At 34.5% G+C, this 23,960-nt stretch overlaps 2 protein-coding genes across 2 annotated transcripts; both read right to left on the reverse strand.

The window, feature by feature from the left end:
- Positions 1-977: 977 nt before the first annotated feature.
- Positions 978-23,952, reverse strand: LOC128989553 (uncharacterized). The gene is made up of 8 exons (XM_054411453.1): positions 23,808-23,952; positions 18,777-18,865; positions 17,832-17,968; positions 11,804-11,858; positions 8,776-8,854; positions 8,027-8,172; positions 1,941-2,019; positions 978-1,315 (listed from the first exon to the last, which is right to left on the reverse strand). The coding sequence occupies exons 1-8, from the start codon at positions 23,950-23,952 to the stop codon at positions 1,038-1,040; spliced, it is 1,008 nt and encodes a 335-aa protein (XP_054267428.1). The 3' UTR covers positions 978-1,037.
- On the reverse strand, positions 4,703-6,545 carry LOC128990487 (uncharacterized). The gene is made up of 3 exons (XM_054412861.1): positions 6,488-6,545; positions 5,665-5,743; positions 4,703-5,062 (listed from the first exon to the last, which is right to left on the reverse strand). The coding sequence occupies exons 1-3, from the start codon at positions 6,527-6,529 to the stop codon at positions 4,773-4,775; spliced, it is 411 nt and encodes a 136-aa protein (XP_054268836.1). The 5' UTR covers positions 6,530-6,545; the 3' UTR covers positions 4,703-4,772.
- Positions 23,953-23,960: the final 8 nt, after the last annotated feature.

Raw genomic sequence — 23,960 nt, forward strand, 5'->3', positions numbered from 1 at the left:
CTCCGTGGAATAAAATGTTTGTCAAATAAATCTAAGACTTCTTCAAATGTTAGCGTTGATTCGGTTGCTAAATTAAAAGATGCAAAAATCTCATCAGCTTTCTCACCTAATGTGTATATAAGAGTGTTGATTTGTTTGTTCTCAGACTCTTCAGATAGCCCAGATGCTGACCGATATCTTTGAAATCTTGTTTTCCATCTTGGCCAATCTGCTGGTACAAAGGAGAAACTAGCTGGAGGTTGAATAACTGAATGAGTGTTTGATACAATGATTGACTTCTTAGTTGAATTGTTGTATTCATTTTCTCTGCTTCTTTCATTTTCATTATCTTCATAGTCAGATTGTTTCCTTCTTGGATTTCTCTTCTGAGGCATAGCTCTAAACCGCTGCCACCATGTACTATTTTACTAGGAATTAAGTGAATGGACTGTTTTATGTCATAACTCAAACTCAACTAACTTTATTTACCTTTCTACAAACATAGAATAACAAATAAACATATGATAATAATTCATATAAATTAACAGGTGTTATGAAATAAACTGTTCTCACAACACAACCTTTCTAAATTTAACTTTCCTTTTTGTTCGATCCATGGCTGCTGTTGATTTAAAGTTATATTTGTCTGGTGTAACTCTATCGTCAGTGATATTCTCCTCTCTTAAATTTCTCTTTTGATACAAATTTCGGGTTCAGTAGCACCTTAGCAGTCTTGTGTCTCTTTTGCCTCTTACCTTTCAAATACACCAAACTCATCACAATCACATCACGTTGGTTGGGAAAGAAATGGAAGCTCTTCACGTGCACACCTAAAAATACTGTATACTAATGTGCAACTGAAAATATTGTATACTAATTTGCAATTAAAAATAGATGTGCAACTGAAAATACTGTATACTGATGTGCAACTGAAAATACTGGATACTGATGTGCAATAAATACAGGGAATGAAATAATAAGTACATTTATTTGGTTAAACGAAATTTAATGCCAGGGTTTTCACACTAAAAGGCACTATTCAACTCATCTGCTCGTTTTTACGAAAATTTCTTGTTTATTTCATCTTTGATCGCGTTTACGGCAGCTTCCTGAGCTTTATCTGCTACATAACCAGCAGCGTAACTGGCAGTTTCCTGAGCTTTTTCTGTTACGTAACCCGCAGCTTCATAAGTTTTGTCTATTCCGTAATTCACAACTCTGTACGTCAGGACTGTCGCAGCCACTGGTGGAGCGAAATATAATACCGCCATACCCAAGTTAATCGCCCCAGCAGTTTTCACAACACCATCAACCAAATTCCAAAGACCTTTTCCTTCTGAAACCTCAATACAATATAAAATGTAATGTTATCAATATCACTTCCAATGATAAAATCTTAAGTAATCTTAGGTACGTATTAATGATAAATTCATGCGCTACCGATATGTTTTTTATAAAGGCCACACGAGGTGAGTCTTCACATTTTTACTTTCTCCCCATTTACATAGTAAATGGAGAAGGTATTGTTTTCTTCGAAATTTTAGAGTTTGAGTTTTAGGTGTAAATATACGTTTTGAGTAGCCCTGAACCCAAAGATGTGTTTTGTGTGAGTGTGTTTGTTGGTGTACGGGCTATTTCGGACACTAGGGATTGTATAGTCTTCTTTTTTAGGAGATGTTCAATTAAATTATATTTACATATTGTTTATATATTTTGTAGCTTTATTGTACTTTCGCTCATGGATTAAATAGATGTGTCTAGAATCGTGAGGGAATCAAGAAAAGTTATCGTTAGAGTTGGGTTTAGCTTTATGTGTTTGGCTACCTTTGTTGTTATTCACCGTAAATGCCTGATCCTGTGCTATTCTTACGGTCACGGTGATAAAAACTCTTAATAGGAAAATCATATGCTCAAATATTTTGTTATAGTAGAGTTATGTCTAAAACAGTTTGGTTACTTACCAATCGATCGATAGGGAGGACGTGCCTCGTCATTCTTGAGTGGAAGGTCATTTGGTGCACCTTTGGTTTCGTAGGAACCCTGAAAAATTATAAAGTCTCTAGTATACAAAATGTTTAAGTACCGGTTCTGTACGAATGTTGTACTCTTTGTAAATTTATTACATACCATGACTCCAATAGAGGTGCATCACGAGTGCAGTATCATATGAAATTAGTATTATTTAAGTATTTTTGTTTTTATATATTCTATCCAGGGGGTGACTACTCTCTCTAATGCTGAAGCACCCTGACGGCTATAACAAATATGACATCAGTAAAAATACTAGAGAAAACAAATAAGAAAACAAAACTTTTGTGCATTTTACCATGTTTATTTTGTTCGCATGTCCATCTCAATTATGGTGCCTTAATAACAACTAATAAATCATTGAAATTTATATTTACTGGGAAAATAGTGTTCTTGCGTTTGCTGATGATGTGGTGATTTTTGCAGAGAACAGAAATGGATAAGTGGGGATGAAGGAGCTAACACAAAGTCAAACAAAAAAATAACCGAAAAAAACTAAATGCATGAAGGTCTTCCTAACATGATGAATAAATAGATCAGAACCCCTTAAAGTGAAGAGTTGTGAGTTCGACCTTATGAGTTAAACTAGCTTGGTAAAACAATTAATTGTTTTAGCTTCACTTTTTACTGGTCCATACTTAAGTTACTCCAGTCAAAACTACCAATATAAATGCTAATATAAATTATACCATCCAATAATTTAACCCGTACAACTGTATGGACCATAAACTTGAGGATTAATCAATGCAGGTTGTGAGGTTGTTGTAATCAACAATTGTTGTAAGGAGAAACTGATTATTAAAAAAATAATATTTATAAAATATCCATAAGAACCAAGAAAAATATCTAGTCTGGTAAAAGCTGAAGAAGGCTGGAAAATCAGAAAAACAGAGAATATATATACCCAGATCTTTTAGCTCAGACGAGATGGACAAGACGTGTATGGAGGTAGCATACTACTTCCATTATTAAAATATGGAGAAACACAGCAGAAAACAGTACATCGCTTGACACTCCGAGGCTGAGATAAAAACTAAAGAGCTAAATTAACACTTGGACAACACCTGAAAAGAAAAGAGAAGAAAGAAGGGTCGCCGTTGGTGGGGTTAAAACTCTGCTTAGGTTTCATCTGATGTCAGGTACGGTAAACCATAATCTATCAAAGCCGTATTAAAATGTAAACTACAATATTATGGTTTGTCTTAAAAAAATATTAATCCAGTAAACATAAATCAATGACAAAAGAAAAATTATGGATCGGTGGCAATCATTTCAATTCATCCCAAGTTTACAGTAAAAACCATTAACAGTAAAGATTTTTCCTTTTTTCACTTTTAATCTACTATGAACATGATTTTTCTCTTTCTCTAACTATAGGAAACTTAAAGATACGGATGTAATATTTACCAAGATCAAAATGAAAGAAGAAACTAGAACCAAACGAATCATTTTTGGTTGGTGGCTCCAAGACTTGTACAGTAGTAAATGTTTTAAATTTTAGGTTGGATATTTTTACCAATTTGCGCACACTTGTGTGCTCCTATTGGTTGTTAGGGAATATCAATCAATCAAACTGTCATGTTGATTGCTGTTCTGGCATTTGCAAGCAGCATGGCAGTTTAAACTGACTGACTATCAACTTTTTTACTTCTCGTAAAGATATCAATTTAAAAAATAAAGACGTAAAAGAATATTTGTCGATTTCACTTCAAGTTTACTAATAAAAATTACAAAAGTAAATAAAAATATCCTATTAATCAATCAATCAAACTGATCTGTTCATTACTGTTCAAACATTAGCAAAACATGCCAGTTTTTAGCTGCCTGACTATCTTTAACTTTTTATAACAAATAAATTTAAAAAATGAAGATGTAAAAATATAGAATACTAGCCATTGCCCGTCCCCTTCGTCTGACATACTTTTATGATTTTTTACAGCTATGCTATAAGCCCGTTGAAGTTTTGACTTCGCTACGGAACTACTCTCTCTGAACAACCTGCACAAAGTGTTTACCAAAAATAATATCCATGTTCTATTTCCTTTCACTTATAACTAGTAGCACGCTAACTCTGAGCGTAACGGGTAAAGTGAACTTAAGTGCAACAATGGGCGAGTCCACCTGTTACATATTAATGGGCGATCTCACCCGGCACATATTACTGTAATGGGCGATCTCACCCAGGACATATTAATGGGCGATCCCACCCAGCACATATTAATGGGCGAGTCCCACCCGCACTTACCGGTGTCAATATATATTATAGAATATATAGACAATATATAGAAAGGATATAATTAGAGTGCTAAGGCTATATCAGCCCCAGGTACCATGCACACACAAGTGCACCACAATCACATCACGTTGGTTGGGAAAGAAATGGAAGCTCTTCACATAATACAGCTCCATGCGGCACACCTAAAAATACTGTATACTAATGTGCAACTGAAAATACTATATACTGATGTGCAACTGAAAATACTGTATACTAATGTGCAACTGAAAATACTGTATACTAATGTGCAACTGCAAATACTGTATACTGATGTGCAACTGAAAATACTGTATACTAATGTGCAACTGAAAATACTGTATACTAATGTGCAACTGAAAATACTGTATACTAATGTGCAACTGAAAATACAGCATACTGATGTGCAAAAAAAACAGGGACTGAAATATTAAGTACATTAAATTGTCTAAACAAAATTTAATGCCATAAGTTTTTCACACCAAAAGGCACTATTCAATTCATCTGCTTGTTTTTACGACAATTTCTTGCTTATTTCATCGTTTACTCCGGATACGGCAGCTTCCTGAGCTTTTTCTGTTACGTAACTCGCAGCTTCCTGAGCTTTTTCTGTTACGTAACCCGCAGCTTCCTTAGTTTTTTCTAATCCGTAACTCACAACTGCGTACGTCAGGCAGACTCCCGCAGCAACTGGTGGAGCAAAATATAATGGCGCCAGACCCAGGTTAACCACCCCAGCAGTTTTCACAACACCACCAGCAAAGATCATAGCACCACCAGCCAAACCCAAAAGATCTTTTCCTTCTGAAACCACAATACAATATAATGATTTAATTACATCAATATCACTTCCACTGATAAATTCATGCGCTACCTATATGTTTGTATAAATACCGCACGAGGTGAGTCTTCACATTTTTACTTCCTCCCCATTTACATAGTATGTGGAGAAACTATTGTTTACTTCGAAATTTTCAGGTTTTTAGTTTTGGGTGTAAAAATGCGTTTTGAGTAGCCCTGAACCCAATGATTTGTTGTGTGTGTGTGTGTGTGTGTGTTTGTTGGTGTACGGGCGAATGCGGACACCAGGGATTGTTTAATATTCTTTTTTAGGAGATGTTCAGTTTATTTATATTAACAGATTGTTTATATATTCTGCAGCTTTATTGTACTTTCGCTAATGGTTTTAATGGGTGTGTCTAGAATCGTGAGGGAATCAAGAAAAGTTATCGTTAGAGTTGGGTTTAGCTTTAGGTGTTTGGCTACCTTTGTTGTTATTCACTGTAAATGCCTGATTATCCAGCGCTATTCTTATAGCCACAGTGAAGAACACTCTTAATAGGAAAATAATATGCTCAAATATTTTGTTATAGTAGAGCTATGTCTAAAATAGTTTGGTTACTTACCGATTGACCGATAGGGAGGACGTGTCTCGTCATTCTTGAGTGAAAGGTAATTTGGTGCACCTTTGACTTCGTAGAAACCCTGAAAAATTAGAGAGTCTCTAGTATAGAAAATGATTAAGTACCGGTTCTGTACGAATGTTGCACTCTTTGTAAATTTATTACATACCATGACTCTAATAGAGGTGCATCACGTGTGCAGTATCATACGAAATTAGCATTATTAAGTATTTTTTATTTATATTTTATCCAGGGGGTGACTACTCTCTCTAATGTTGAATCGAGGAGAAACTGATTATTTAAAAAAACAAAGAACCAAGAAAAATATCTAGTCTGGTAAAAGATGAAAAAGGCTAGAAAATCAGAAAATACAGAGAATATATATACCCAGATCTTTTATCTCAGACTGAAACTATAAGGCTGAGATGGGCAAGACGTGTATGGAGGTAGCATACTACTTTCGTTATTAAAATATGGACAAACATTGCAGAAAGCAGTACATCGCTTGGAACTCCGAGGCTGAGATAAGAACTAAAGTGCTAAATTATATTGAAACACTTGGACAACACCTGAAGTAGCGAAGAATAAAGAAGAATTAAAATTCAAACAACAAGATTATGGATTGTCTTAAAAAATATATTAATTTAGTATTCATAAATCAATGCCAAAAGAAAAATTATGGATAGGTAGGAATAATTTCAATTCAAATCAAGTTATTTCATTAACAGTAAAAATTTTTCCTTTTACACATTTAATCCATACTATGAACATGATTTTTCTCTTTGTCTAACTATAGGAAACTTAAATATATGGATGTAATATTTACCAAGATCAAAATAAAAGAAGAAACTAGAACCAAACGAATCATTTTTGGTTGGTGGCTCCAAGACTTGTACACTAGTAAATGTTTTGAATTTTAGGTTGGATATTTTTACCAATTTGCGCACACTTGTGTGCTCCTATTGGTTGTTAGGGAATATCAATCAATCAAACTGTCATGTTGATTGCTGTTCTGGCATTTGCAAGCAGCATGGCAGTTTAAACTGACTGACTATCAACTTTTTTACTTCTCTTAAATATATCAATTTAAAAAATAAAGACGTAAAACATATTTGTTGATTTCACTTCAAGTTTACTAATAAAAATTACAAAAGTAAATAAAAATATCCTATTAATTAATCAATCGAACTAATCTGTTCATTACTGTTCAAACATTAGCAAAACATGCCAGTTTTTACCTGCATGACTATCTTCAACTTTTTATAACAAATAAATTTAAAAAGTGAAGATGTAAAATACTAGCCATTGCCCGTCCCCTTCGTCTGACATACTTTTAGGGGTTTTTACAGCTATGCTATAAGCCCGTTGAAGTTTTTACTTCGCTACGGAACTACTCTCTCTGAACAACCTACACAAAGTGTTTACCAAAAATAATATCCATGTTCTATTTCCTTTCACTTGTAACTAGTAGCACGCTAACTCTGAGCGTAACGGGTAGAGTGAACTTAAGTGCAACAATGGGCGAGTCCACCTGGCACATATTAATGGGCGAGTCCACCCGGCACATATTAATGGGCGATCTCACCCTGCACATATTATTGGGCGATCCCACCCAGCACATATTAATGGGCGAGTCCCACCCACACCTACCGGTGTCAATATATATATAGAATATATATACAATATATAGAGAGGATATAATTAGAGTGATAAGGCTATATCAGCCCCAGGTACCATGCACACACAAGTGCATCACAATCACATCACGTTGGTTGGGAAAGAAATGGAAGCTCTTCACATAATCCAGCTCCATGCGGCACACCTAAAAATACTGTATACTAATGTGCAACTGAAAATACTATATAATGATGTGCAACTGAAAATACTGTATACTAATGTGCAACTGAAAATACTATATACTGATGTGCAACTTAAAATACTGTATACTAATGTGCAACTGAAAATACTGTATACTAATGTGCAACTGCAAATACTGTTTACTAATGTGCAACTGAAAAATACTGTATACTAATGTGCAACTGAAAATACTGTACACTAATGTGCAACTGAAAATACTGTATACTGATGTGCAACTGAAAATACAGCATACTGATGTGCAATAAATACAGGGACTGAAATATTAAGTACATCAAATTGTCTAATCAAAATTTAATGCCATAAGTTTTTCACACCAAAAGGCACTATTCAATTCATCTGCTTGTTTTTACGACAATTTCTTGCTTTCATCGTTTACTCCGGATACGGCAGCTTCCTGAGCTTTTTCTGTTACGTAACTCGCAGCTTCCTGAGCTTTTTCTGTTACGTAACCCGCAGCTTCCTTAGTTTTTTTTAATCCGTAACTCACAACTAAGTACGTCAGGCACACTCCCGCAGCAACTGGTGGAGCAAAATATAATGGCGCCAGACCCAGGTTAACCACCCCAGCAGTTTTCACAACACCACCAGCAAAGATCATAGCACCACCAGCCAAACCCAAAAGATCTTTTCCTTCTGAAACCACAATACAAAATAATGATTTAATTACATCAATATCACTTCCACTGATAAATTCATGCGCTACCTATATGTTTGTATAAAGGCCGCACGAGGTGAGTCTTCACATTTTTACTTTCTCTTCATTTACATAGTATGTGGAGAAACTATTGTTTTCTTCGAAATTTTCAGGTTTTTAGTTTTGGGTGTAAAAATACGTTTTGAACCCAAACCCCTGAACACAATGATTTGTTGTGGGTGTGTGTGTGTGTGTGTCCGTGTACGGGCGATTGCGGACCCTAGGGATTGTATAATCTTTCTTTTTTAGGAGATGTTCAATTAATTTATATTTACATATTGTTTATATATTTTGTAGCTTTATTGTACTTTCACTAATGGTTTTAGTGGGTGTGTCTAGAATCGTGAGGGAATCAAGAAAAGTTATCGTTAGAGTTGGGTTTTGCTTTAAGTGTTTGGCTACTTTTGTTGTTATTCACCGTAAATGCCTGATGATCCAGCGCTATTCTTACGGTCACGGTGATAAAAACTCTTAATAGGAAAGTCATATGCTCAAATATTTTGTTATAGTAGGGTTATGTCTAAAACAGTTTGGTTACTTACCGATTGATCGATAGGGAGGACGTGTCTCGTCATTCTTGAGTGAAAGGTAATTTGGTGCACCTTTAACTTCGTAGGAACCCTGAAAAATTAGAAAGTCTCTAGTATAGAAAATGTTTAAGTACCGGTTCTGTACGAATGTTGCACTCTTTGTAAATTTATTACATACCATGACTCTAATAGAGGTGCATCACGTGTGCAGTATCATACGAAATTAGCATTATTAAGAATTCTTTTATTTATATTTTATCCAGGGGGTGACTACTCTCTCTAATGTTGAAGCACGCCGACGGTATGGCATCAGTAAAAATGCTAGAGAAAACAAATAAGAAAACAACACTTTTGTGCATTTTACCATGTTTATTTTGTTTGCATGTCTATCTCAATTATGGTGCCTTAATAAACACTAATAAATCATTCAAATTTATATTTACTGGGAAAATAGTGTTCTTGCGTTTGCTGATGATGTAGTGATTTTTTCAGAGAACAGAAATGGTTTAGTGACCCTATAAAGGATCCTGATAAAGAAGCTAACACAAGGTCAGTACAAAAAGAATTGGAAAAAACTAAACACATGAAGGTCCTCCAAACAGGATGAATAAATAGATCAGAGAACCTTAAAGTCTAGAGTTTTGAGTTTGACCTTTGATGATGAGTTAAACTAGCTTGGTGAAATAATTAGACACGCCACAGTACGGAAGAAAAATGCAATCTGAAAAAAAATTGTTTTGGCTTTACATTTTACTGTTCCATACTTAAGTTACTCCAGTCAGAACTACTAATATAAATGCTAATATAAATTATAACATCCAATAATTCACCCCGTACAACTGTATGGACCATAAATTTGAGGATTAATCAATAATCAAGGGTTGTGAGGAGAAACTGATTATTAAAAAAAAAAACAATGAACCAAGAAAAATATCTAGTCTGGTAAAAGATGAAAAAGGCCAAAAATCAGAAAATACAGAGAATCCCCAGAAAATACCCAGATCTTTTATCTCAGACTGAAACTATATGGCCGAGATGGACAATACGTGTATGGAGGTAGCATACTACTTTCGTTATTAAAATATGGACAAACACAGCAGAAAACAGTACATCGCTTGGAACTCCGAGGCTGAGATAAGAACTAATGAGTTAAATTAACACTTGGACAACACCTGAAGTAGCGAAGAATAAAGAAGAATTAAAATTTAAACAACAAGATTATGGATTGTCTTAAAAAAATATATTAATTTAGTATTCATAAATCAATGACAAAAGAAAAATTATGGAAAGGTAGGAATAATTTCAATTCATATCAAGTTATTTCATTAACAGTAAAAATTTTTCCTTTTTCACTTTTAATCTACTATAAACAAGATTTTTCTCTTTCTCTAACTATAGGAAACTTAAATATATGAAAGTAATATTTACCAAGATCAAAATAAAAGAAGAAACTAGAACCAAACGAATCATTTTGGTTGGTGGCTCCAAGACTTGTACAGTAGTAAATGTTTTGAATTTTAGGTTGGATATTTTTACCAATTTGCGCTACAAACACTTGTGTGCTCCTATTGGTTGTTAGGGAATATCAATCAATCAAACTGTCATGTTGATTGCTGTTCTGGCATTTGCAAGCAGCATGGCAGTTTAAACTGACTGACTGTCAACTTTTTACTTCTCGTAAAGATATCAATTTAAAAAATAAAGACGTAAAAACATATTTGTCGATTTCACTTCAAGTTTACTAATAAAAATTACAAAAGTAAATAAAAATATCTTATTAATCAATCAATCGAACTAATCTGTTCATTACTGTTCAAACATTAGCAAAACATGCCAGTTTTTAGCTGCCTGACTATCTTCAATTTTTTTTTTTATAAATTTAAAAAGTGAAGATGTAAAAATATAGAATACTAGCCATTGCCCGTCGGCTTCGTCTGACATAATTTTGGGTTTTTTACAGCTATAAGCCCGTTGAAGTGTTGACTTCGCTACGGTACTACTCTCCATGGAACAACCTATAAAAAGTGTTTACCAAAAATAATATCCATATTCTATTTCCTTTCACTTATAAATAGTAGCACGCTTATTCTGAGCGTAACGGGATGAGTGAACATAAGCGCAACAATGGGCGATTCCACCCGACACATATTAATGGGCGAGTCCACCGACACTTACCAGTGTCACTGGTGAACACGATGCTATTTGTATGAGCACATCCACCAAATCTCAGTTAACAACTTCAGTCATAACTTCTTGCCCATTAACCGAAGTAATTGGAAAAAGTTGTGGTGGATTTCTAACAATTATAGGTAGGGTGTAAATCCAGTTGCGTCCAGACGTCGATGAGGAAGGACACTTACTGTATCAGTGAACCGCTTATCTACCAGTCTCAGGTCACAGCCTGCTACACTATCTACCAATTAGTTTATCTGTTTTAAACTTTTATTCAATTCGTTCACATTAATTTATGAATTTACTTCATTATTGTTATTTATAAACTATTACGGTGTCTACGTGTGGACAGTGTGGAGGTGACGTGCAGAGTGGCCTGTCAGTGAAAAGTGTTTTGAGTGCAAGAGGGGATATCATCCAGCGGAGGTAGTGTGATGTCTGGAGAATTGAAAATTGAACTGCAGAACTTCACTCATTTGACAAAAAAAGTCTCTTCTTTGGAGCAAACCCAGTCAGCTTTAAAGGAACGCTGCAGTGAGTTGGAAAAAGCAAACAACAAGCTCGTCGAGCAGGTCAATATCGAGGTTCTGGGTATACCTACGATTACAAATGAAAATGTATACGATATTCTGCAACACATTGCCGCTGCCCTTGGAGTCAACTTCAAGAGTGAGGATGTTTCCATCGCCCATCGACTGCGCCAGTACTCTCAAAATCACACGTTCGCGCCTATCATTTCGCAGTTTGTTTCTATAGGAGCACTAAAGAGATGTGGCTCATCGCTGCGAATAAAAGAAAAATCTAAATACTACAGATATCAAAGGCAATGTCTACATCAACCATCATCTGACCATTCTTAATAACTCACCTGGGACGAGCGAGAAGGGTGCAGCGTGAGTGGAAGATCCACAAGGTGGATGGGGCTACACCAATGGGAAAATACTCATCAAACTCAAGGAACATGACGATGCCATCAGGACCATTGCACAGCATGAACTGGACGACTTCAACAAATAATGTATTATAGGTACTCGTAGAAAACTTAAATTATTTATGCATGTTATTAATTTTTATTCCTTTATTTTATTATATTTTTGTATATTTATTTATCTTATTCAGTATATTACGTACCACGGTCATTTATTTACCCCATAACCCTGTTCTACATTACACTTAAATTGCATGATTATTGTTATATGACTCAATACACTAAGAAATATAATATGCCACTTAATTTATTATTTATTTAATTATTATATTTGCTAGTTAAAACTATTTCAATCATACTTAAGCTATTATTATTTCATTCAGTGAAAATGCACACAGTTCTTATTTATTTTTACTTTCTCCCCCTATACCATAGTATATGGGGAAAGTATTGTTTCCGTCAAAATTTTCGAGTTTGAGTTTTGAGTGGATATATTCGTTTTGGGTCCCCCTGGACCTAAAAAGTGGTTTTCGAAGTGATGTCTGTGTGTGTGTATGGATCTATCTAACTATAGGGCCGTGTGTGTGCATCAGCTCACACTCAGGGGTTGCCACGGACTGTGGGGCCTTACACACGGCCCCATAGCTAAAACTCCGGATTTTCACTTTTCAGAAGGAGAGGATCATATTTTGTTGAAAGAGTTGGGACCTCATAATTTGGTGTAGTGCATGTTGTACTTGAGGGGCCCTAGCTTGTTGGCCATACGCTAGCGCTCTTACGTGGCTACAAGTCAGGAAATGATTGTAGATTGTAGAAAACATTAAAAATCAATACCAGGTTATGAAATATGATAAAATATTTACAGGAAATGTTGATTACTGTTATATAGGTACATCGTGAGTATCTCCATGAGTTACACACCGGTAATCTTTACTTTACACTAATTTTGTTAAACCTTTACAAAAGGAGCATAAACTTAGAAATGATAACTTCGTAGGGATGCTAATTTAGCGGTTTTGGCCAAGAACTAAGCTTATCTCAACATACCTTTATTTGCCTTTTCAGTTTCGATGAAGACGATTTCCAATCTTTCAATCAGGGAAGCCTTTTTATTATCATTATCATCAAACAAAAGACCAAAGCTACCGTAGTAAACCAATATTTATTCACAAACATGTTTGCTGCCTTTAGCAGAGTTAAACCTCTGGAGCAATTTAAATTATTTATTAAAAATAACGTCAACAAAAGCAAAGAAATACCAGAAATACTAATAACAAACTGTACGCAGTCTTCGCTAAATTCCAGCTGTACGCAAATTTTGCTGTGCGCAATCTTTGCGTATTAGTTTAAATAGCGACGGAAGGTAAAATTTAGATATATCCACCAAATGAATAAGTTAATAAAACATCTTTATTTAATCAACATTAGAAAGTGGACATCCATTTGCACCGCTTTTATATTATAATAGGCAAGCGTGTTTCTTTAAAACCCTTTCCTCAGCTCGTTTGCATCGTAGGATTTTAGTGGATTTAATTGCAAACCAATTCAGGCAAATGGAAATATGATTAGTCGGCAGGTTTGCTGCGGCTAGGGTATTTTGTTTAAATTGAATACTTTTACAGAGTACAAGCATAGATTAAGCATACTGGTACAACACTACAGAGTTGTTTCTTATTTCAGCGATAACACGTCTATGGTTTGTAATAAAAAGGTTTTTCGTAAATTATAAAATGTGTTTGTTTACAATATTGTTTTGACGCTAAAAACCAATTAACTGAGCAAGGCCCGGTCCCCTGCTAGATGTCGCTACCGTACACGCTCGCAACAGTTCTCCCAATCACCGCTAGGTGTCACTGATATCGACTTATCCAATCCACGAAGATGCGTTTAATTTGATAATAATTTATTTAAACTGTATAACAATTTTATGACACACTTGGATTAAGGTAGAAAGATAATCATTGATAGATTTTAATAAAAGATCACATTTTTCGATTTAAAGTTGTGCTAATCAACTAAAATCTTTTAATCCGTTGACACTCACAGTGATTTTTGAGTTTCTCGTACAAGACTACCCCATCATTAAGCTAACGCAATTCCATTAATTTTGTCAATTAAAATATGTAATATAATTGTTGGAAAAGCCGAGAGTTGATCCTCTTTCCTGAGATCAATAATTGGCTTATTTTAAAAGTACCCTAAGTTATGCCAAAGATTAAATATACTCTCTTACGGAGGATGATGTTTAATCTATGATTATGCCTATGCGATTGCGTTACCAATGTTTTAATAGCGACGGAAGGGAAAATTTTGAAGTCCACAGAATGAATGAGTTAGTAAAACTTATTTATTTAAGTGACTTTAGAAATATAATCCATTTGTACCGCTTTTATAAGATACATTTTTCATTAATAATTATTTACATAAAACACGAATTTTTAATTTACAATAGTTATTAAAAATATGTTGAGTTATCTGATTGTCATATAAAATTACTAAGTGTACCTGTTGCTTGAAATCAAGTAATTGTCAAGTTCCTGTATTATATAGGAAGGAATTACTTTAAAAGTAAAAATCGTCATAAGTTTTATGAGTGCTCGAAATCAAGAAGTTATCAATGTGGCTGCCGGTATTATACAGGATTGCTTTTAAAATTAATAAAAGTCGTAATTTTCTATGAGTTCTAAAGTTGATGAGTAATTTAAAGTTGATGTAACTAATAGAAATATTCATGCTGTTAGTAACAGTTTGATTTGTTAAACACTTCTGGTAAATATTTTATAGTATAATAATTACGTATAATATTTAATAATAACCTATTGTCTGTGATAATAACTATTGCGCAGACGACGCACTGTGGTTATGTATACAGGGTGTCCCGTAACTCTCTGGACAAATGTATATAGCGTTATTGCTTAGGTCAAACACATTTCACCATAGGAACATGGGTCTGTGGTGCCTAGTTTTCCATCGGTAGGTATTTATGTGTTTTTTTTTTTTACCAAAAAATTATAAATCCTAAACCATTTGAGATACCGATACAGCGTTGAGATTTTTCAAAAAATGTTTTTCTTATTAAGTCCTATCTTTGTTTAAAATTATACTAATAAATCATTAGCCTTTTCATTATTTAGACAATGTAAAACAAGTATTAGCATTGTTTAATGGAGAATAGTGGCCATGTATTTGGGAAAGAAGATATTTTTCAGTTATCATTTATCCAATTTTAGCAAATAAGATATCACTACATAAACTACATAAAATTTACTAACTTTTTTGTGTCTTGCAATGTTTTCGTGAAATTTTGCATAAAATATTTTAAATGTCTGCCATTTTCAAATGGTGAATGATTTTTTAGTATAATTTTAAACAAAGCAAAGATAGGACGTAATAAGATTAACATTTATGAAAAATCTTAACGCTGTATCTCAAACCGTTTAGGAGTTATTAATTCTTTTGTAAAAATCACATAAATACGGACAGACGGAAAACTAGGCACCACAGACCCATGTTCCTATGGTGAAATGTGTTTGTCTTGACCTAAGCAATAACGCTATACAGGGTGAATAAAAAGTCAAGACCCCCCCCCCCCCTCTAATATTTTTCCAAGTAAATATACAGATTTATCCCTTAGGTGGTCGAGCAATCTTAGCAGGAAGTTTCATTTTATCATTTTGAAATGTTTGAGTGCCCCCCCAAAAGGGGGGATTTGGGGGGCAACTCAAATATTTTAAATGTAAACCCCCTTCAAGAGAGACCTCATTTTGAAGAGTTTACAAAAACTTAAAGAATGGTGAAAACTAGAGGTTTCTATCTCTATCCAAAATGGTAGCCCGTCAAATGTTGTGGAAAATCAACGGTAAAATTGTTAATATTGGCTGCCATTTTGGATAGAGAAGAGATAGCGAGCTCTGGTTTTCACCATTCTTAAAGTTTTTGTAAACACTTCAAAATGAGGTGTCACTTGAAGGGGGTTTACATTTAAAATTTTTGAGTGTCCCCCAAAAGGGGTGATTCGGGGGACAACTAAAAATGTTTCAATAGAAACCCCCTTCAAAGGGACACCTCATTTTGAAGTGTTTATAAAAACTTAAAGAATGGTGAAAACCAGAGCTCGCTATTTCTTCTCTATCCAAAAATGGCAGCCAATATTAACAATTTTACCGTTGATTTTCCACAACATTTGACGGGCTACCATTTTGGATAGAGAAGAGATAACGACCTCTAGTTTTCACCATTCTTTAAGTTTTTGTAAACTCTTCAAAATGAGGTGTCACTTGAAGGGGGTTTACATTTAAAATATTTGAGTTGCCCCCCAAATCCCCCCTTTTGGGGGGGCACTCAAAAATTTCAAAATTATAAAATGAAACTTCCTGCTAAGATTGCTTGACCGCCAAAAGGATATCTCTGTATATTTACTTGGAAAAATATTAGAGGGGGGGGGGTCTTGACTTTTTATTCACCCTGTATACATTTTGGCCAAAAAAAATCTGTACAGAGTGGTACTTGATCAAACTTGGTAAATTTATTTATTTTATACTAAGTTTTTAATATTTTACCAAAAAACACACTTTTTTACCCTCCCTGTAGCAGCAAGCCTATGTACTCATAAAACCTAATGTTAATTAAATAGATTTAATTGAAAATCAATCCAGGCAACTGGAAATTCGCTTAGTCGGCAGGTTTGCTGCGGCGGGGTATTGTTCTATCTACTTGCTATTACAAGTTTATTGGTTTGTACATTAACTGGACAAGACTGTAAGGTTTAATGGCCGATTGTTTTGAAATCCTTGACTTCGTCCAAGCGACACGGCATTCCTTGTCACATTATGGAAATATCCCAAGTATTCTAGAAGACCAGCACGACACTGTGGGATACTATTGAACCACATTCAATTTTATTGGAGTGCATGTATTTGTAAAATAGAGTTGTACTAGTTGTCTAGGCTACAATAACACAAATAATTATACACTCTTGGTTGGCGAGTGATATTAGTGCTTACCTCAAGACCTGAAAGCTGCTAGTTCGATTCAGGAGCAAGATGCCATAGTCATTTTTCTACGAATTGATGATGTTAAAAGATGTAGACGTTATACAGTAACAAGGGATTTTACTGTGACCTTAAAAAAGCAGAAGTTAAAAAAATTACAAAACATGAGTGCTGGAAAAACTAAGGTTTGCACTCGCGTTACACATTATGTTTCCTATAGTTACTATAAAGCATATAAATCATAAGTGTAGCGGTGTCAAATAATTACAAGAAAAATGTACAACCTTTTATTTATGTAACTAGGTAACAACTCAAATATAAACAACAAACAATAATCATAACATGTGTTGTTAGCAAATTAAATGAATAATATTAAACAAGCTGTCAGCTGTCACTACAATAGTCTTTCAAACACTGTACAACACGTTTTTAGGTTAGGTTGAATCCAAACAGTTAACGAAATGGGAAATGCTGCATCAGCTGATCGTAGTCGTAATATTTTTAAGTACTGCCAACTTATTTTCAAGCGTACACGAATTACGTGCCTAATAAAAGCACGCTGTTTTATGTTTGGTTAGAATACTGGTGTGCGGCAAAAAAAAAAAAAACTGTGCGACAAAAGTAAAAAGTGTGCGGTAAAAGTAAGTAGGTGCGACAAAAGTAAGTAGATGCGACAAAAGTAAGTAGATGCAGCAATTAGTAACTCTATGCTATAATCAGTGCAAGGAAGGCTACTTTGTCAGGTGACACTAGGAAAAGGTCAATTAAATGTTACTGCTAAAACTTTCCGTTTAGATTGTAGTCAAATTGTTACGTTGTTAGAAAAAAACAATAACGTACACCGCGCGCAACAAAAAATGTTCAAAATCTAAACCGAATTTTGAATATTATAGAATGTGGTTATTTAATCAACCGCGTAAAGCATCGACCCACTCGTAACCTGTTTTGGAAACTGCAACTAAAACTATTGCTGTTACCTTTTCATCGAGAAAGGAAGAAGAAGATGGGCGATCAGCTGTTTCTGCAGCAGTGAGAGTGACCTTGAGATCAGCCCAAGGTCATCCCCTCCACTACACCTGGTCTCTTGTACTGTTATACCGTACACCGGGTGTGGCTGTGAAACAGTAACAGTAACAGTATTAATTACTGACATAGCACATTGCAATAAGGCTGTAGTTTACTTTGTATCAGGCCTTAAGAGTGTTCGTAAAACTTTAAGGTTTTTTATTTAGGCCATTATTGTTCAAGGGACTCATGCTTTATATTCTTTTGTTTATGAAATATACGGTATAACAGAGAAATATAACGGAATGCTTGGACAAAGGATTGGACTGTTCTCATAAAAAACTAAATTTTGCAAAAAACTTAAAAATGTGGAAAACAAAATGTTAATATAATGCCTAATTTCATATTATGACAGCCAATAAAAGTTCAGCCATTGCAGCACGAATTGTACGTTTGTACAACTAAGTTAGTTTTCCTACAGTCACCTGACAAAGTGGGCTTCCTTTCACTGATTATATCACAGAAATTTGCTAATTGCTGCATTTACTTAATTTACCGCACCCTTTTTACTTTTGTCGCGCTCTTTTTGCTTTTTTCCGCACACCAGTATTCCAACCAAACAACACAATACAGTTACAATTTATGAGGCACGTAATACCTGTACTCTTGAAAATAAGTTGGCAACACTTTAGATACTACGACTTCGATCAGCTGGTGCAGTTGTTTCCCATTTCGTTCATGGATTTAACCTAACCTAAAAACGTGTTGTAGTGTTTGAAAGACTGAGTATTTCCATGCTTTATAGTAACAGTAGGAAAAATATAATGTGTAACACAAGCGCAAATTGCCTTTGCTGCACTCCCACACTAGTTACACAAATAACTATTTCTGAAGTTTATTTTTTTGTTTTTGTTTACCTGGTGGCTTCCTCCAGTCCCAGTCAGTGATGACGCAGCAGCGGCGATCCTGGAAGTACCATCCGAAGGTGCTCCGGTTCCCTTCCTGGCTGACACACCCAAAACTCTTCACAAAAACTTCCTCGTTTCTGGATTGACGTAGCGTTCGTTGCGTTCATCACACTGGCGATAAAAACATAAGTTTTCCCTTTTTGCATTTATTTGGTTAGCAAAGATCAATTTTATTTTATTTAGTGGTGCTACACCCATAAAATCCTTACCATCCAAAATTAACTACCTACATCCAAATAAATTTTTATTACCTACGTTTAGATCATTTTCCGCTTTATCCGTGCTTCGCAACGGGAGAAGGACGCGGATGAGAAAATGTGGTTTTTTAGATCTGCTCTATAAAATAATTATCCTACACACCCATAGCTCATTTTAGATACTAAACTTAACTTTTCAATTTGTTTAAAACAAAGACAATTATTTTCCTTAATTCGTGTAACGGATTTAAATCTCCTAGGCAGCCTACGGCATATTACTGGCGTCGATGGATGTTTTAAAATAATGCGTCTACATGATTTAATTATAAGAGATTCGCAAGTCGCAAGTGTGCTTACTTTTCAAACTCTACTTGACAATGCATCCAAAAGAACCTAACAACATCCAATAGTGTACGGAAACAATTACATCAATCACATATATTGATATCACATAAGATAAAGACGTTTACCATAATTATTCGGTGACAGCCAAGCCTCTCTACAATGACTGGTAGCTGAAATATCACGATTTTAAAAGGCATAATGAGGTGCACTCTGACTATCGTAGCATTCCTTATTTTGCCTTATTTTAAAACGAAAATCGTGTTATTTCAGCTATTGTTTTCGATCTTTGGACTTGGAGTATGTTAGTACATTTTAAATCCTGAAGAAAAGTGTTCCTGACATTTTTTCGTAAAATCAGCCATTTTTGTAATTTAAGTAATAAAAGTCAAAATAACCACAATTCAAAATTGTCAGATCAGAGCAAGTAATTTTTTTAACATTGGCCTCTTCTACCTTAAACTGCATACCACGTTTCAAAAATAGTATATAATTAAAGATAAAAATGTTCATGTAAGAAATACGGAAAGGAGGATGGTTAACAAAGCGCTTAGGAAAAATCCCATTCGTAATTTTCTCTTGGTTTTGGTCCATGAAAACATTTCCCAGGGATTGGCGTTGACTTACTGGACACCCTGTTTAGTGAAAGCGATAAAACCACCATCTTCCACCAAACCCAATTATACAGTTACTGTTCAGTTACTGTCATCATTCACTATTTGGGAGTTAAAAATTCAAGTTCACAATAACACCTCTATTCTTCTGGTTATATCCGCCTATAGGATCAGAGTTAGAAGTGTGGACAGTCTAGGTGTAGCCTTGAACCTGAGGTCCTTGTGGTGGACTCACATGTTCACGTGCCGCACTGTCTAATGTCAACGGTCACACTTCCACCGTCGTTACCATTGTACTTGCAAACTTCAACAATCTACCAGATGCTCAATTGAACTCAGGTTTTTAAAATTAGATGGAATGCCTTCTCTGATAGTCAAAATATTATAGTATATTTCATAACAAGAATAGAAAGTGAGTAATTAGACCCAAACTCATAGCATTTTTAGGTTATGCCTTTAATTCAATTTAAAATTAATATTTACTTTGGTTGTACAGTTTTGTTTGAGGAAAAGTGAAACAGTTGGCAAAACAATAACAAATCTTTGTTTACGTCGGCAAAATCCAAGAATATAGTAAATATTATTTTCATCACTCTGTATTAAAAATGAGCCCATTTCAATACAGTTGAGTGAGATCTTCGAAAATCTTCAATTTCCATACACCAAAAACAAATAGTGATCAGCTGACTTTTCTTGACATCATTACTTTCGCTACACAAACAATACTTTGCCTGATATCAACAAAGTTACAACTGAAGTTCCCGGTTATCTTTGACAGTTTGTTAATGTTCAATCAGTTGAATTTTACAGCTGTATTGAGTTAAGATTAGACAAATGAATAGATTACAAAATATTAGTTAGATTTTTTAAAGTTTGATTAAGTAGTTTTTTCATCGTGATGAAAAGTATGGTTCAATACTCGTCACGAAAGTCTCATTTCGGGGCGAAATAGTGTTTTACATGTGATTCTACGTTAAGAATTATACTATTTTCGGCAGTAAAGAATGCAATGATGAATTTTCGCAGGTATAAACCGTTTAACGAAAACAGGCCATTTCACAGTAGAGTGGCCAAAATTATCTTTTCGCAACTATTGTAAATTTACCTAATTTTCGATAGATTAATGGTAAAAACGAAAAGGTACTATTTGTTAGTTGTTATATAATGATTTGTACACGCTGGAAGACTTCGGGTGTTGGAAGACTGATTAAAACTCTATCCTTCAGTAATATGTTAATTCTACAGCTTTCGCCAAGGGATGGGGTACAAACATGTTTTCTTCGCGAGAATGATTACCATTAGCATAACGCAATAACCATTTGTATGTTGTGATGTAAATAATAATCCAATTGACAACAAAGAATACACAAAAGGCTGCACTACTGTTTACAGCTCATCAGTTACCAAGTGAAACATATGATAAACATATGATGATAAAGGTTTTATGATAAATTAATCACTCTACAATCTATATATTAATTTGAAACAGTTTTTCCTTGTGACAGCTATTTTGAGAGAACGGCTGGGCGTAGAAACTCGGTAGGGGTGTCTAAAGAAAGGTCTTGGTCTGTAGATGAGCCATCAAAAGAGAAACGTGGTAAATTCCCTCGGGGCTCTGCCCCAGTGGCCTTTAAATTCCCATCCCATGTTATTCTTATGGAGGAAAACGGGGTTTTTGTCACAGCTAATTTGAGAGAACGGCTTTGTGTAGAAACTTGGTAGGGGTCTCTAAAGAAAGGTATTGGTCTGTAGGTGAGCCCTCCAAAGAGAAACGAGGTAAATTTCCTTGGGGCTCTGCCCCAGAGGTCTTTAAAGTTCACTCAGCAATTTTGTTTACTTTACGACCATATGGATAATTTTACACTATTTTTAATGAACCAGCTGTTACTATTAAAATATTCAAAGGTCTACTGAAACTGTCAAAATTAAATGTTTACATTATTAGATTCTCCACTGCATGGCAAGTTTTTTATAGTTTCAACAAAATGATAAATTTATGATACGTTTTAAATGCGTTGATCAAAAATCAATGCTTTATTAATCTTAGAAAATTTTAAATTATGAAATAAGTATGACATATCAATTTCAAAGGAACATATAAGTATTCCTTATCGGGTTAGCTTATATATATTGTAAGGTTGGCACTTGCCTTTTTTTGCCTACTTTCAATCACCATTTATTTTTTAATTCAAGAAAGAACTCCAGAAATTCATTTATTGGTATAAAATTTTTTGATAATCGGGTTGAAAATTGTGTCATAGATGAGTACGTTGAGGGTGAGAGCTGTGTTCATTCATCTATGGTTTTGGTGAAGTAGGTGAACTAATGTCAATTCAGGTATTAAAAAGAATGTGTACAGGGTTTTTGTACACATGTACTGTACACAGAACATTCGGAAACCCAACAGTGTCATCACATCTCATCGCATTTGCATAATTTGTTACCAAGGCTAGACTAGGTTATGGCTTTGGTTCCACAAATGTTCAAGATGTGTGATCAACTTTCCTACAATTATGGTTCATTCCATCAACGAAATACATGCACTTCTTTATGTGATCGATATAGCCAAGGAAAAACTACCCCATAAGTTAATGAATTATCAAGTAAAAACAGGATGATTAAATACATGGGTCGATGTGGCAAGAGAAGGAATTAAAATTGCTTAGTTCGAAGTAAGAATGTTACTGCTTTCTGGAGAATAAGATATTTTTTATCAAAAAAAAAAAACTGATTTAATATGCAGATAAAATTCTGTATTTTTATGACCATAGATGAAGATTTACTTATAAATCCGGATACAATCTAAATGATTTTCCTAAAGCAGATGGAATTAGTTGTTAGTAATAAATATTGACTCTTTCCATAACATGATAGACTAATTATATGAACTCATTCTCCCATATAGTGAAAGTGGCCTTGACATGAAACAAACTCATGAACAAACAATTATAAGACTCCTAAAAACCTTTTGGACAACCTAAAGCCAATAAAAAGGTAGGTAATATTGTGTTAAACGAATTCATCAATCACTTTTTTTAGGGAACACATTCGTCATACTTATTATTATGCTTATCCTCCCTTCATTTAACTAAGATTTTAATGACTTCACTCTATCTATCGCAGTTAGCTGAATTTACATTAAACCTCAAGATTAACCGTCGATTTCGACGGGGTTCCACTAGTAATATGATTATTTCTTTCTTGTTTGCTTTCGTTGGTTGGTAACCAATTTTTGAACTAGTTGGTTTCTGTGGTATATATTTCAGCGTTGTGTACATTTTTACAGTATATCGACTGTAATCCACGATTATCATTCTTTGTAAATCAAAATGTGTACAAATATAGCAAATTTTAATAACGTAGCTTGAACAAAATTTTCAAGTTTAGCCTTAAAACAGTTGTTACAAAATTGGACCTCTTGTTTTTCCGTTCACAACAGCAACCAAATTTTTTAAAGTGTAATTCTTGGATGGATAGGATAAAATTATGTAAACCAAGATGTTCACATATTCGTATTATTTATCCATGGTATTTATTCAAATTTTGAAGGTGCACAAGTGTACCCAAGCGTTCTCCGACACAAAACGTGCATAAAATCTTTCATATTCTGCTATAATATGTTAATATATGATGAAACTAATAACTCATAGTTATTGAATAGTTAATGAAACAAATTCTTAATTACTTTCCTAAAAAACATTCCTGACAAAATTATTACTCAATTTTAACAAGGGTGTATTTTTTTAAATTTCGGTTTTTTAAAACGTTACTTTTACAATTTCTAAATTATTTCCGTAAATGCGGGTTTTAAATAGTACAAAATCTACCAAAGCACCTGGAGAGATCCTGGGGCGTCCAAAGGGCATGCTCTACCGGAAGTTGCCCTAGGGGCAGCGTTAGGCAGGAGGTAGACTCCAGGACCTTGGAATCAAGGCGAGGGTCTCCTGGTATATAAGACAATCTAGACGTCATCACACTCA

This window comes from Macrosteles quadrilineatus, unplaced genomic scaffold (assembly GCF_028750875.1).
Source record: "Macrosteles quadrilineatus isolate MER2022 unplaced genomic scaffold, UCM_ALF_1.0 Scaffold_3__2_contigs__length_128488019, whole genome shotgun sequence".
Lineage (NCBI taxonomy): Eukaryota > Metazoa > Arthropoda > Insecta > Hemiptera > Cicadellidae > Macrosteles > Macrosteles quadrilineatus.

Bases quoted from the DNA above. Each gene is read 5' to 3' on its own strand.
- LOC128990487 (XM_054412861.1), bottom strand. From the start codon at position 6,529: ATGATTCGTTTGGTTCTAGTTTCTTCTTTTATTTTGATCTTG. The intron at 5,744-6,487 runs GTAAATATTACA...CTAATTTTTCAG, and splicing joins CTTCTTTTATTTTGATCTTG to GGTTTCTACGAAGTCAAAGG. The intron at 5,063-5,664 runs GTAAGTAACCAA...TTGTGGTTTCAG, and splicing joins TCCTCCCTATCGGTCAATCG to AAGGAAAAGATCTTTTGGGT.
- LOC128989553 (XM_054411453.1), bottom strand. From the start codon at position 23,952: ATGACGTCTAGATTGTCTTATATACCAGGAGACCCTCGCCTTGATTCC. The intron at 18,866-23,807 runs GTAGATTTTGTA...TGGGTGTGTCAG, and splicing joins GGATCTCTCCAGGTGCTTTG to CCAGGAAGGGAACCGGAGCA. The intron at 8,173-8,775 runs GTAAGTAACCAA...TTGTGGTTTCAG, and splicing joins TCCTCCCTATCGATCAATCG to AAGGAAAAGATCTTTTGGGT.